The sequence below is a fragment of the Chelon labrosus genome, assembly GCF_963514085.1.
Source record: "Chelon labrosus genome assembly, chromosome: 6".
Classification (NCBI taxonomy): domain Eukaryota; kingdom Metazoa; phylum Chordata; class Actinopteri; order Mugiliformes; family Mugilidae; genus Chelon; species Chelon labrosus.
The window spans coordinates 22592857-22608334 of NC_140342.1; the positions used below are offsets into that span (position 1 = coordinate 22592857).

Sequence of the window (15478 nt, forward strand, 5' to 3'; positions counted from 1 at the left end):
CACACAGCCATGAAGCCTCACATACTGAGGTCTGATAGTCAATGGTCCAATGGTTGGTGAGATAGTCGATGGTCCAGCAGCGAGGGTTGTGTTGTGTTAAAGGCACTGGAGAAGTCAGAAAACATGACTCTCACAGTACCTCTGGGTTCCTCAAGGTGCAAAAGGGATTTGTGCAGCAAGTAGATGACAGCGTCATCCACCCCAGTGCTCGGTTTGTAGGCAAACTGCAGGGGGTCCAGCTTCGGGCTCACAAGGGGTCGGAGGTGGTTCAGGATCAGCCTCTCCATGGTCTTCATCAGGTGAGATGTTATAGCCAAAGGTCTGAAGTAGTTGGGCTCCCTGGCGTGTGTGATCTTTGGTACTGGGATCATATGCTGTAGTACGTGTCTACTATGTAGCATAACATCTAATCCTGGATTATTTCCCTTTTACGTGGCTCTGCTCATCATGATAACTTTGCACCCTCAACCTCTCTTGTAGAAATGTAGCTGTCACTTTGTGCTGCTTTCTTGTGACTTGCTTTGAACCAAAGAAGTGGTTATGATCCATCTGTTCTCAGGGAACAACAAGGTAAATTAATAATGACAAATATATTTTCCCAGCAAGATGTTTTAGATTTATTTATAGGTGGTCAACAGAGCTGCCAAGTTCAACTCCAGATCCTTCACAACCAACAGCTGACAAGATAATTATTAATATCTGTGGAGTTACCATCAGCTTCTCAATCATGTGAGGTCGAGCTGCCACAAATATACTGTACAGTAGTTACTGTAGTTTATTATGAGACAGAGCTTTCCTTTTCATGCCACTTATTATCTTTAATTACCTTTATCTAAATTGTCATTTGGATCTGAGGGGAGGGGCCTCTGTGGATCATCCCACAGATACTTGATCAGTTTGGGATCTAGTGAATTTGGAGGCCAGGTCAACACCTTTTTTCAGTTGTTCCTAAAGTGTTTTTGTGTGTGTGCCTGTGTCAGGCTGCATCCTGCTGGGGGCTGCTGCCATCAAGGAGTGTCATTGCTATGGGGTGGGGGTGCCTGGTCTGGTCTAGGTGGGTGCTACATGTCTAAGTAACATCCACATGAATGAATGCCAGGTCCAAAAGTTTCCCAGCAGAACATTGAATTGTCACAAGATGGTCAATGTTATTTACTTCTCCTGTCAGTGGTCATAATGTTAAGCCTGATCAATGTATTCAAAAGTACTTGTGTAGAAGCTAAGCCAGTGCTTTGAGCCACTGAAGTGCTACCACGCTGGAACTCTAAGTGACGAGAGTTTAACTTCTTTTCTTCTTGACCACCAGATGACATCCGCTACACCCCTTCCTCTCTCAGCTCCTCCCCTCAGAAAGTTTGACACTCTCAGACACAGACAGATGTTTTAAAACCCTTATTAGGGGGTAGCCTGTCCGGCGGGGGAGGGACTCTAAGGAAGAGGAGGCGCACATCGAACACATCAGCTGAAGGAGTGCTCTGTACATGCATGACCTCTGGACCACATTTCTTGAAATGCAGTGACGTTACAAGTTCTTCCTGTTCACTGCCACTTTTGCAGGGACCTGCTTTCTGTTGAGAAAACACTAAACTAACATTTAGAGAGCTGGCAGAAGCACGAAAGGAGAAAGAAAAAACAAACAGGGTTACAGAAAGCATTCAGAGATCATACCATGACACAATGTCAGGGATGCAAACCCACAGATGATGTAAATACACATTGGTACTTATACTAATACACAATGAGGTAGTAGTACAGAACAAAAACATAGAGTGAATAGTGCAGTTCAGAGTGACGTAGAGGCGTTGATATGTGGAAATGATTTCCACCCACAGGACGTTTTACTTCAGTTCCTGCTTCTCATTTTTTGTACCCAAGTGTCAGAACAATGACTCATGTTCTTCTCGCTTTTTTGCTGTTGTTCCCTCTACTACAAGGTAAAAACGTTTTTGTCCTCATAAATATTGTTTTCTTTTTGTACTGTAGCACTCTTTCAGTGATTGAAAGTAAACAACTACAAATTAGTTGCTGTATTTGCTTTTCGTGTTTATCTTGAGCCTTGCATGCATTCTTGAGTGAATTGACTAAAATTTAGTATATTGTAACATGAAGGTATTAGCGGCATTTTAAATTACTCTTTGTACTGCCAGGAGTACGACCGTATTTTCCGGACTATAAGGCGCACCTGAATATAAGCCGCACCAGCTAAATTTGGGGGAAACTACAGATTGTGCCATATAGGCCTATAAGCCGCACCCGACTATAAACCGCTGTTGTTTTAATGTTTAATTACCGTAAGGGTTTCTTCTACCACGGAGGGGATTGTCGGGACAGAACCCTGCAAACATTTCATCAACCTGGGGGTTGACGGTAGGTCTAAGGGGCGACCTCTAGCGTGAAACGAGTTTAAAATAGGTCTAGGTTGCACTCGACCACAAACCAACTAGATGAAAAAAATAAATGTATACAACCAATCGGGTGAGAGCCCTTCTAGCCAATCAGAGGCGAAAAGGGCGGGACCTTCTACTTCAAAACTCAACAGAAGAAGAAGAAGAAGAAGAAGACTGCAGGGAAGCAAGCACGGCACGTATCGAACAGTTTTTTTCGGTAAGTTCGTTGACATAAAACATTAGAGACGGTTTATATGTGTTCATATCATAGACTGTAGGTTCATATGCAACTTTCTGTGTTTTAAAAAGTGTCATTGACCGACCGTGCGTTATGTGTTTAACTGTCGAGTGGATTTCAAGCTAGCTGCTCACTCGGCTAACATGAAACAGGGCTCTTCAGTGTGCTTTCTGTCTAATGTTCTGATATTTTTGGACTATTGGAGTTTAGAAATCCAGACATAAATCAGTGAAGCACTTATGCAGACGAGCTGACATGGAGGTGTCCAGAAAATGCAGCATGACGCGCGTCGAGGATTTTTGGGAGGTGCACGTCTGGCCCTTGCGTAGGACGCACGGGGGTCCGCAAGGACGTAATAGGTCCGTACGCCCCCTCGCGCTGTGTCAACGCGTCTATGACATGATAGTGCGCCCCTGGTGACCGTTAGCTGTAAAAGTCCATCCGCCGTTGTATAAACCGCAGGGTCCACAGCAAGTGACAAAAGTAGCGGCTTATAGTCCGGAATTTACGGTATATTATATACTTAACTTTTGAATTAGCCAGGACCAAGGTGGAGTCAGGCACTGCCATGATGACAACGGCCTCTTTAAGAATAATACGGGCGACGTTTTACAGGTTTCGTCCATTTTTATTTATTCACAAGATAACATGGGTAGGGCTAGCTCTGTCTAGGAGAACAGGACACTCTGATCCCTTTTAAACCATGACTACAGTTCTGCTAGGAATTACAGTTAGAGTCACTGTTGTTAAACTAATCGTATTAAACAACAATCCAGATGTGAAACACTCATAAATGAGGTCTCAGTCTGAGACAAAAACTTCAATCGTCTTCTGTGTGTGTGTGCAGCAGTTGGTATTTTGTGCGGGAGATTGCATTTATCTCATACATGTCAAACTCAAGGCAGGCGGCAGCAAGATAATATTTGATATATTTGTTTATATATATTATTTATATATTTATTATTTTTGCAATAGCTGAACTTTTGGTGTCATGCAGGTACATCAATTAGTTCCTTCTCCCAACTTTATTGACAAACCTATCAGAGTATATTGGTAGAATACGCTTGTTGGGGAGGAATTTGTGGTGATGCCTATGAAGAAGAAGAAGTACCAGAGTCCTGTATGTCTTATGCTGAAGGAGTTTATTTAGGCCCGTACAAGGAGAACAGAAGATTCATCATCACAACATAAGTGCATGAGTCCACCTCAGTTCTGAGGGACAAACAGTAAAGCTCAGATTCTTATACTAGCAAGCAAGGCCGAGGCAGCAAACGGGAGATGTGTTAACATCCAATTGGCTATAGTACATAAACATGAAGACTAGGATTCACACCAGCTAGGAAATACAAACTATCCTCCAGTGACGGAGGACGTTATCATCTAACTCTACAGCTATGTTTGTAATGCAAAGTGTCCTCCAGAGAGTGAGATTGAAGACGCCAAAGAGGACCATGGTCTTAGCATGTTCCTCAGAGAGAAAATAGGGCAGATAACTGACGCCAGCAGTAATCTACACAAACTATCTATAGGGAAGTCAAATTATTCTCTAACAACGCTGGCCAGGTCAACACTTTTGCTGTTCTTCAAGTGTTTTTGTGTGTGTGTCTGTGTCATTGCTATGGGGTGGGGGTGCCTGGTCTGGTCTAGGTGGGTGCTACATGTCTAAGTAGCATCCACATGAATGAATGCCAGGTCCAAAAGTTTCACAGCAGAACATTGAATTGTCACAAGATGGTCAATGTCATTTACTTCTCCTGTCTGCATTTCTTCACTTGTCTGCTGTAAAGCAGAAGTTGGACAAACTGACGTGGTTACTGTTTGTTTGCATGTTTCTTTGTAGCTGACACATAATTTAAAGATGAGTCATACGTCTGTGAGCTCTGTTGTAACAAATGATGGAATAAAAAGGAAGAAAATAAAAGCAACAGACACATCAGTGGTTGGTGATGGTGAAGAATTTTTCATTGAACTATTTCAGCTAAAAAAGATAAACTGACAAAACTATATAAAGAAGATTTTGATTATAATAAAGACATGGGATAATAATACACAGTACACTGAGACAATTTTAAGTTTGTCTTAATCGTTCAGTTGCATCAATTTGGTTTTTCCCGTGGTGACTTGTAGAAAGAAAGAATGAAAGATTCACAGATAGAGAAGAAGACTGTAGAAAGTCCAGAGGTTTTCAGAGGAGAAAGAATGGACAGATGGAAAAGACTCATTATATGAAGACTTTTACTGACCTCTTCCTTTCACTGTCACTTCTCAAAAATACACACTGAGTTAAAGCAAGTAAAGAAATTTTCTACTAAAAATGAGATTGATTGATTAATCTTTAATTTCATTGTATCTTTCATATGTATCTACTGTTTTACAGGGTCCAGTGCTGTGACTCCTGTGTTTGTGAAGAGAGGAGATGATGTACTTCTGGAAGTCATGGATAATGATCCAAAGGAATTTGACTTTCTTGTCTGGAAATTTAATACAAGCAATTTTTTAGTAGGATATTCACCTGGTGGAAGACCAAGAGTCTCTGAAGGTTACACTGGAAGGGTTGAGTTCTCTGTGGGAAATTACTCAGTGAAACTGAAGAATCTACAAGATGCAGACAGTGGAGTTTATACAGCACAAATGACAGGGGATAAAGAACAAACAATAGCTGAATACATGGTCACAGTTCAAGGTAGGTTTCTTAACATTTCAGACACTGACAGAGAACATCTGCTGTCATGTTTCTAAACCTCCTCCACCTACTTTCCTCCATCAGATCCAGTGTCTCCAGTTGATCTGAATACAAACTCTGTGTCCATCAGCTCAGACTCCTGTAACCTCACTGTGACCTGCAGCACAGAGGACTCAGACATCAGCAGCACTTTCAGATGTGACACCAAAACCTGCTCTCAGGAGGGAGGAGAGCAATCAAAGGTCACCAACTCTGGAGCTTCCCTCCGTGTCTACCTGTTGAATGACACAATCATCTGTAACCATAGCAATCAAGTCAGCTGGACAAAGAATACCACAAAGATTCAGGATTTGTGTTCCCTACATGCTGGTAAGACTGAATAAATAAATAAATTAAGTAACTAGTAGTTTTACATTTCAGGTTTGGCTATTCTTATTAGGGTTCAATTGATTCTCCTTTATTGCAAAAAAGAAATTTGTTCTCTAATTTTGTCTCCTAAAAATGTAAATTTACATTAAACTCATTTTAAATTTAAATAAAGGTATCTGTCAAGACATTTAGACACAGAACCTATCAGTAAATTGTCCACTGTCTCTGTGTTTTGTTTGGGTTTTCTGCAAAAATATTCAGTCTTGTAATATAATACCCACTTGTAGTGAGTACAGACTTAAACTGTTCACCTCTGGACAAAAGATCTATGTTTCTGTTCATCACCACAGAGTAACTGGGAAAACAGTTTACTGTTTAAATCTAATTTCTAGGACATAGTTGGTTAAAGGTTTAATCCTCCAAGACACGATGCTACACTAGTACACGCTAAACAATGTTGAGTGACTGAAACCAGGCATCATTTTCTAATCTGTTTTTTGTTTTTCTGTGCAGACTCTGAAACCAACCACCTCCATATTATTGTCATCAGTCGTGTGATAGTTGTTGTTGTCATCTTTATAATTCTTGCTGCATGTTATTATCATCATAAGAGAGGAAAATGTAAGTCCAAATGTTTATTATATCTTGAATTACAAACTAGAAAGATGAGTCTGTTTTATCTCCTGCCTTACTCATTAATAATGCTGAACCCTTCTGTATATAGTATTCATGATAGTTGACAGCTGTTCTTTAGAAACAGCAAATGTTCAGACAAGCACCTGTGTTTTAGAGTCTCTAGTCTATGTGCTGCTTTAAGCTCATTCATTCTCAGAATCCTTCACTTGTGATCACCTACATTATAAAACATCACATATGGAGACTTTATAGTGTGTGTCTGTGTGAGATTAGAATTATTTATACATTAAATTTGGACTCAATGTAGAAACAGCTTAAGAAATGTGAGGGTGAAAAAAAATGCAGTAAACTAATTGAAATGGCTGCAGTCTGTAAAGAAAAAATACATTTAAACCTAATCACCATTCATTTAATTTCTTCATCTCTGTCCTGCAGATGGCAGAGAGAACGTAGAAAATACAGTGTATGTGGTTCCTGAGGTAAGTGTCAAGTTTTCAGAATTTAAGATGTTGGTTATTTTTTACAGTTGAGCTTTGATTTGAGGGTATCTGTTGGACAATCCTCACACAAGTCACTGATTAATTCCTGATTTTTTTGGTGAGGATTGTATGCAGCTCCTCTGAAGTGAAGCCAAAGTAAGTAGAGCTCCCCCTGCTGACTGGCTGCAGTATAGGTCAAGCTTCATCTCCATGTTAGTGAATGGGACTTGGGACAAACACTAACATATACGTCAAATAATTTTTTCAAGGATGATTTCTTTCATTTCATTATATTTTAATACAATGTTGATGAAAGTACAAATGTCAGTTTTTTGACAAGTTTCATTTTAGTTAGTTATTCGATGCTATAAAAACAGGGTGTGACATGATGCATACCAGTTGCCATGCCAACTGCTTCATGAAAGGGTCCCGTAGGACCGTGAGAGTAGGAAAATAATAAGTACAGTGTATAATACAACATTTCTTTGTAACTGGTGGAGGTAGAGCAGAGCGTAGTATTAACCAAACAAATCATCCACCAGTGAGTCTATAGGAAGTGTGGGTAGACTCTTACAAGATGGCGCCGCCTGTATCCTCAGGATTCTAGCTTCAGTTTGACCACCGGGATGAAGTGAAGACGCATCGTTCATATACTGTTTGTTTTTTTCGCTGTAACCTAAACTACTGCATACTATTACACAATGAAAACAAAAACAGAAATAAATTACTGCTCATTGGTATCAAAACCAAGAATAATGTGAGCATAAGACTCAGGTCAAATCTGCATTCATTGTCTTTTGTTGCACTGATGCCTCCATCGGCTGACTGGGCCATTCTGTGTGGAGTTTGCATGTTCTCCCTGTGTCTGCGTGGGTTCTCTCCAGGTACTCCAGCTTCCAGGGTGTACCCCGCCTCTCGCCCGATGACAGCTGGGATAGGCTCCAGCAGACCCTGCGAAAAGGAATAAGCGGTTACGGAAGATGAATGAATGAATGAATGTCTTTTGTTGTCATGCTCACAGAAAAGTTTAGTTTCTGAAGGATGCAGATGATTGAACCCTTGCTAAAAATGTTTGTCATTTTTTTTTCTTCAAGGATGAAACCACCATCTGAATCAGCGTTCAGCAGATGATGGTTGGGCCTCATACTGGACCCAAAGGATCCATGAAGGCTAAAGACAAGAATCTGCCAGAGAGCCTGTATGCAAAAGGCCAGGGCCCTCATGTACAGAGGCCGCTCCTGTTACCGCTTCCTGTTCAACCCCAGAGTTGGTACATTCCCTTTCCAGTTGATGGATGATATTTGTAAATTTGTTTTGGGAATTGCAAAAGTGTTTCGCTACTTGTAAATTTGTGTCAGAGTTTGTAAAAGTGTTTTGCATCTTGTTCATTTGTTTTCTGAAATGTAAATTTGTTTCAGGACTTGTATTATGGCAATGTAATGTTGTTTTATGATATGTAAAAATGTTTTCTAAAATGTAAATTTGTCTCAAGCTTTGCAAAAGTGTTTCACTTTTTGTAATGTTGGTTTGCACCTCTTGGCCACTGTAATGCTTAGAGCCATTAGCAGGGTTGGGTAGTAATGGATTACATGTAATCTGGATTACGTAATCAGATTACAAAAATCAAGTAACTATAATCAGCCCAGATTACAATACAAAAATTGTGTAATCAGATTACAGTTACATTGTTGGGGATTACCTGATTACATTTTATCATGCAAACAATGCGACTTGTTTATGACAGCCTATTAATTTGACAAGTAGTTCATTCGTTTGTCCACTAGATGACACTATCATCCAATTGCCTGTGTAGTTTTTTTCTTGACAAGAAAAAGGTTCAAATCAAAACTCAAGATGGAGGAGCCGTCGACGTCGAAAGACAGTTGAGAAAAATGCTTTTTATAGATGGCAATATCGCCACAACTTCGATTTAAAGACAGTGGAAAATAATAATGTGTATGTTGTGCAAACCAAAAGTGCAAGTATTGTCAACGGCGCCAACATCTACTTCAAATCTGAAGAAACACTTGGAGGTAAGTTGAACATTATTAACATCACAGAAACATGCTCGGCATCGTTCAAGCATTGCTAGCTATCAGGTGGACCAATGATGATAAACTAATGGTTTCAGTTATTACACAATTTAGTGAAGGTTACAGTTGCATTTTCCACACATCAGTATTGATCATGTTAGCGATGGCTAAACGTTATGTCGACCGCTCATAATGTTATATTGGATTTTATTAATGGACCTCTTAACGTTATCATGGGATTGTAACATCACTGGACTTGTTAGTTAGCTTAGGTAATGTTAGTACAGCAGTGTTCTGCTGTGTAATTTTCTGTCATTTGCTGTATGAATATGATATTCAAATACAATTGGGACCACTCATTTGATTTCCAACCCATCTAACGTTAGCTAGGAAGCTAAACTGAACATTCATTTAACCGTACAGCCCGTGCTGGACAGAGGGTTGCCATTGAATGGTAGCGTGGTTTTGGTTAATGTTAGTGCTAGAAAACTTGTTTCTGTTAGCCTGGGTGTTCCCATACTGCTTTGCGCGCGATTTCATTCTCGCTGCAAAAGCAGTCTGGAAACCATCGCCAGAGAACGTCTAATATGGGGAGAAGTTCCACTCTCACTGAACTTCCGGGTTCTGAACTGTTGCAGTTCCACTCTGATTCCATATGAGGGCGCTCTCAGGACGAGTGCAGAATGAATGGCGGTCTATGGAGCAGTACCCCTCAAAATCCACTTTTCTCAGGATATAATTTTTTGTGCAGTAATTTGAATATTGTATTTGAAAGGAGATGCAAAGCAATGACACACTGCTGGGTGTTAGATTTTTTAGAGTCACTTATTTTGCTTTAAAAAGTATTTTAAAATGTCAATGACGTCATACACATCGTACGACCAGATACTGCTTTACGGCAATCCTTCAGTCACTGCTTTGGTGCTTTCGCGCTCTGCACTTTCTTTTCTCTCGAGGCATGGACAACACAGCTGACACGGGTAAATAATCGTGCTAGAAGAGTTTCTGTTTTGTTATTTTAAAAGACCGGGCCGAAAAAAAATAACTTGGGCGAAAAAGTCCGCCTTAACATTCTGGTCCCGCTTCGGATGCCACGATGCCGTCAAGCGGGATCTGGTCGTAATCAGTCCTTCACTGACCAATCAGCGTTCATTAGCACAATGCTAGCGTGTTATGGGCAACAACAACTCAACCTGTAAGAAAACGAAAGGACATAAGTTCTCGTTCATTCAACTTTTGACCTATAACCCATGTTGAACTTGCAAAACCTACAATCAAATCTGAGATTTCTCAACGACAATCGGGTGAAAGAGACACATTTAGCCGTTTAGCTCCATAGAGTCCATTCATGTTGCACTCATGGCGATCGCCCCCAGTGGAAATCTGGTGGAACTGCAACCAAAATTCGTTACAATGGGACTTAATAGAGAGTGGGAAGGCTCTCCGTAGGCGGGCTCTGCCATCGCCCATATAGAGAGCCGAAGTCCCGCCCCTCTACTTCCGGGTTATGGGACCTATCTTTCGAAAAAATATGAACGGCAGTCTATGGAGAGATAATAATTATTTTCTGGTCCCGATCGAATTGTGGCATGAATTTCACATATGATGTGTGTGAATTTAAAAGATAATTTTTCACGTCAAGAGATAAATTATTTGACGTAAATAAGAACAACATTAGGTTTTGTATGAGATCGCTTAGTGAACTACATCTCTCGTCTCCAACAACGTACGTCTCCTTGTTGAGCTTTACCGTCTTCTTCCAGGACGAAGGCAGAAGCATCAAACGAGGTGAAAATCATTATAAATCGGGTCATGTCGAGAGCTGTAGTTACACGAAGGGAGTTTTGGTCGGTTCTGTACGCGCCAGCATGCGGGACTTGTAGTTCGTTTAATTACGTATTTTCCATAGCGTTTTACTTAACTATCTTGCGATAAACTGTGACATTCTTGACATGTAAAATCATTTTTTATTCTGAAAAACAACATATGTATAATCCAAGGCACAAGTCGATCGGGACCAGAAAATAATTTATCTTTCGCCATAGACTGCCGTTCATATTTTTTCGAGAGATAGGTCCCATAACCCGGAAGTAGAGGGGGCGGGACTTCGGCTCTCTATAGAGAGCCGAAGTCCCGCCCCCTCTACTTTTTTTTTTTCACTGCCACACCAAGTGTCATGGTGAACTTTTACAGGAACTTTTGAATGATTATCTTATCTCTTATCTCTTCTGTTTGTCCAGCTACATTTCATACGCATGCTTTTTACACACATTACACAAAAGTAACACACCCATTCAAATTAGAAATGAACACTACTCAGTTATGCTGCAAGTGGAGCACACTGCACCATTTTATTAATCAGAGAGTGATTTACACAGATCAGGCACAACATTAGTATTCCTAATATTGAGTAGGTCTCCCTTGTGCCTCCAGAGCAGACATGACTCATCAGAGAATGGACATGGGCCTTCTGAGAGTGTCCTGTGGTGTCTGGCAGCAGAATGTTGTTAGTGGAGATCTTTGGATTCTGTGGGTTGAAGGGAGCGGCCTCTGTGGATCATCCCACAAATACTTGATCAGTTTGGGATCTAGTGAATTTGGAGGCCAGGTCAACACCTGTGCTGTTCTTCATGTTTTTTTTTTAGTTGTTCCAAAAAGTGTTTTTGTGTGTGTGTCTGTGTCAGGCTGCATCCTGCTGGGGATGGCTGCTGCCATCAAGGAGTGTCATTGCTATGGGGTGGGGGTGCCTGGTCTGGTCTAGGTGGGTGCTACATGTCTAAGTAACATCCACATGAATGAATGCCAGGTCCAAAAGTTTCCCAGCAGAACACTGAATTCTCACAACATGGTCAGTGTTATTAACTTCTCCAGTCAGTGGTCATAATGTTCTGCCTGATTGGTGTATTCAAAAGTACTTGTGTAGAAGCTAAGCCAATGCTTTAAGCCAATGAAGTGCTACCATGTCAGAACTATAATTGACGCGCTTGATCTCTCTGATGGATGAATATAGTACGAGACCAACTTTGTATTTGTAGTTGTGTTACAACTTTGTCCATTATAGTTTCCATAAAACTTGAACATAATTAAACACCACAATGTGACTGAACTTCTCCAATAATTCCTTGCAGCCACCTCAGTGGTCAAAAACTCTTTGCCTTCTATGTAGCAGGCAAGTAATTGCTGCTGCACAGCAGTGTGGTGAGAGAGAGGGGGTGTGGTGTAGCAGGGAGATGTACTAATTGTAGACACCTGTGAGTTGTGTGAGGGGGAAAAAAAGGAGACAATGGAAATCAGGAGAGAGTGTTAAGAACAGAAGGAGTGCAAATACCCAAAAAAGCATTAGTTTAAAGAAGATGTATATCTGCCAAGGACTAAAAGGAAGCTCATAGGAAACCAGAGTGGGTGAATTAGTCGGCCTTTGTAATCTGGAATCTTATATGGAGCACTGAAATCATCCTAAAGCAGCGACACTGAAATCTTCTGCATGCGGGGCACTGAAGTCTTCTTCCAGGACTACCTCCAGTATAAGGATTGTTAACCTCCTGTTCCTGACAACAGCTCTCCAAACCGCAAGTTCTCCCATTATCCTCTCTTCCTCTCCTTATCCTTCTCATTTTCTTTTTCAAAACCCCGTACATTCTTTGAAACATAACATTACACATCAACATTGAACTTTGGGTTGGTATTTTGTTTGGACTTGGGAATATCTTAATTGATTTTGCAAGAACTTTGGAGGGAGAAGTTGGATTTAAGGACTGGTTGTGTTTGAGGAACGCTTAATTTTGACTGTGCATGAACAATTGGGGGAGACAATGTTGGATTTATGGACTGGGGAATATTGAAATTGTTTTGTTTGTTCTGTGGCACATTTAATGTTTCTTGAACTATTAAGACATGTGGGTCATTACCTGTGATAATTAATTTATGTTATTGACTGATTTTTGAAAGAAGAAATTTTGAAAAGGGTTTTGTAGTTTTAAATCATATAATCGTGTCCTTAAGGTTTACTGTATTTTGGTTGCCATGACATTTTGGTTAATGAAAAAACAAAAGACACTTAACTGATCTTTTTTGTTAATCAGGAGTTTAATGCTCTTGTCACTGTGAAAAAAATAATTTTTCATGCAACGCAAATGTGACTTGAATTTGTACACACAGTGTGTGACACCAGTGCCCTCTGCTGGTAAGCCCCCAGCTTTAAAAAGGGGACAAGTTCATGACACAGCTGGGGACATTTTGACAGATAAAAGTCCCGTTCTGATGAGTGTCCTGGTGGCTTGAGGGCGAAAGGTGCAGACAGTGCAACTACAATGACACTGGAATGAGGACCTGGATATTTAATTTCATGTCATTAGTCATTTTCTCTGTCCTCTTATCTCTACTCTCTAATAAATGGATGCTTGACTAAGACAGTCTCCAGGGATAAGACTTAACAGCGACCTTTAATATGTCGGCGGGAAATATGAAGTGCAGTGAACAAACCTGCAAGAATCACCATGGAAAAATATTTTACAGGGATGAAAAGAAAGGCAGAGAGAGACGGCGATAAAAAGACAACCGAAAGTCTCCCAAAAGCTAAGACGAGAAAATATGACGAAGAGTATGTAGCGCTTGGCTAGCGCTATTCTTTAATGTTAACCCCTTAACGCCTGAATTGATTTTTCAGTTATATAAAGAAATTAATTATTTGTGTTTTTTGCTTACCACTCCGACTGGTCCTACGAGAAACTAGTGCTTGCAAAAGGTTCCTAGGATTTTTTGAATGTGCGAAAACCGACACTGGAGCATTACATGCGTTAATTCGGCTGCAGTCTGAGTGGAAACAGTGCGTTGCGTATTCGCGACACTAGGCGTGAAGGGGTTAATAAGGATACAATGTTATGCAGAGGTGTATTTATAACAATTTATAGACAAATTATACTATTTATAGTCGCGGCGGAAAGTCGTAACAGAAAATAATTGAGAAGCACTGCACTAGCGGTTACTCTGATCCGCAACTTCCAGATCCACAGTTCGTTGAAGTCTACTGCTAGCACAGCCTTCCAGGTAGCCAGGCTTCACCCCGGGTGTGTCCGAGAGCCTCCTCTTGGTCTTGTTCAGGTCTGAGATTGCTAACAACATCTTGCATCTTGCTCCAAAGGTGGAGACACCCACTTCCTTCAGATCTTCATCAGACAGAGTGAAGAATGTCTGGTAGTCGATCTCTTGTTCTTCAAACACATCAATGTACTTGATGAGGCCGAGTTGGCTGAGCAGCTCAGGTAGGCCATCCATCATAGGCTCCGGTTGACGCCCTCCTCGAAGAGCACACGCTCTTGTAGTAGCTGACACTGATCACGAAGCTCTATGAGGGTTTGTCATTTCTGCTTCTGTTCACCGAAGACGCAAATGTGGGGAAGGAGGAGGTGGACGAGGAGAAAGTAAACGGGAGAGAGGAAGGGGAGGAGGAGGAAGAAGAGACAGGCAGGGATAATAATGTGGATCCACATCTGTTCCTCCAGTTCTCGGAGTCACTCCAATTACACACCTTCCCAGTCTGAGCAGCCCACGACTGTTGCTGGTTGGTGGTACTGGTTGTGCTCAGATAGAGTTATTTGACAGCCTCGGCTGGCGTAGATTTGGAGAAGCCAAGGCCGCTCCAGGTGTCCGTAGGTGTTCATACCTCTGTGACCACAGGCTTCCTCTGCATGGCTCTGGTTGCCAGCAGTTTATTCTTCTCATAGTCATGATCCTCAGCCTTGGATGAGTCAGCTCAAACATTCTGAGCCAGAGTCACGTCTCTCCTAAGGCTGTTCATCCGCTCAATCCTCCCTCCCTCAACGCCTGCGTTCAGCAGTCAGTACGTCAGCGCCTGTCCCGCTGAATGGCGTCTGCCCTGGCAGAATACCTTGGTAATATCAGGACCCTGGAGACTGCCCCTCCAACAGTTCGGTCCCATTCTGCTAATGTTGTTGTTAACTGGTTCATACACCTCTGACGGTGACATCACCATGACCTCAGAGCTCTGATCCTCCGATTGGCCAGACTGGTCGTCATTTTCAAGGATCTTCTCCGGTGGCTGAACGTCTGTGCCCTTCAGTCCTGTTCTCCCCTCCTCTGCGTGAGAGGTAAGGCCTGGTGGTGGAGAGGGCCGGGACTTAGTGCCAGCGATCAGCTCTGTAATTGGCTTCATTTCTTTAGTAGTGGAATGGTTGTTATTTCCTTTAGGCCTTAAATATATTTTTCTCTACCCTGAGATTTTAAATGATAGACTTAATAGTCTGTCTGGCGCCCAATTAAATTTACATATTATACATATTTTTGGCCTTTAGTTATGCTACACCTGACTCGGTAAAGATTGGTTCTTATAGACGTACCCTTAAATTAGCCCTAACACAGCATACATTCTGTTATTACAGCCTTTCATAGCTTCAGTCTGTTTTTTTGCTGATTAAAACTTCCTGCTTAGGAATTAAAAATAACACCTCCATGTTAATTTCACTTTTGATATTTTTTTAATTTTAGTGTATTTTCATGAGTCACAGATTTGGTTTCAAGTAACCCAAGTTTCACTTTAGAGGATTTTCCGTTTGGCGGGGAGTTACCAGACCCAACAGTTAGTGAGATCAGCTTGTAGATTTCCCCTGAATATTACTGAAACTCTGAATAATTGA

At 41.3% G+C, this 15478-nt stretch overlaps 1 protein-coding gene across 1 annotated transcript; it reads left to right on the forward strand.

The window, feature by feature from the left end:
* Nucleotides 1–1885: 1885 nt before the first annotated feature.
* Nucleotides 1886–7904, forward strand: LOC311488878 (SLAM family member 5-like; the record flags this gene model as incomplete). The annotated part of the gene is made up of 5 exons (XM_084545740.1): nucleotides 1886–1934; nucleotides 5003–5308; nucleotides 5393–5677; nucleotides 6749–6792; nucleotides 7887–7904. The coding sequence occupies 5 exons, from the start codon at nucleotides 1886–1888 to the stop codon at nucleotides 7902–7904; spliced, it is 702 nt and encodes a 233-aa protein (XP_084401866.1).
* Nucleotides 7905–15478: the final 7574 nt, after the last annotated feature.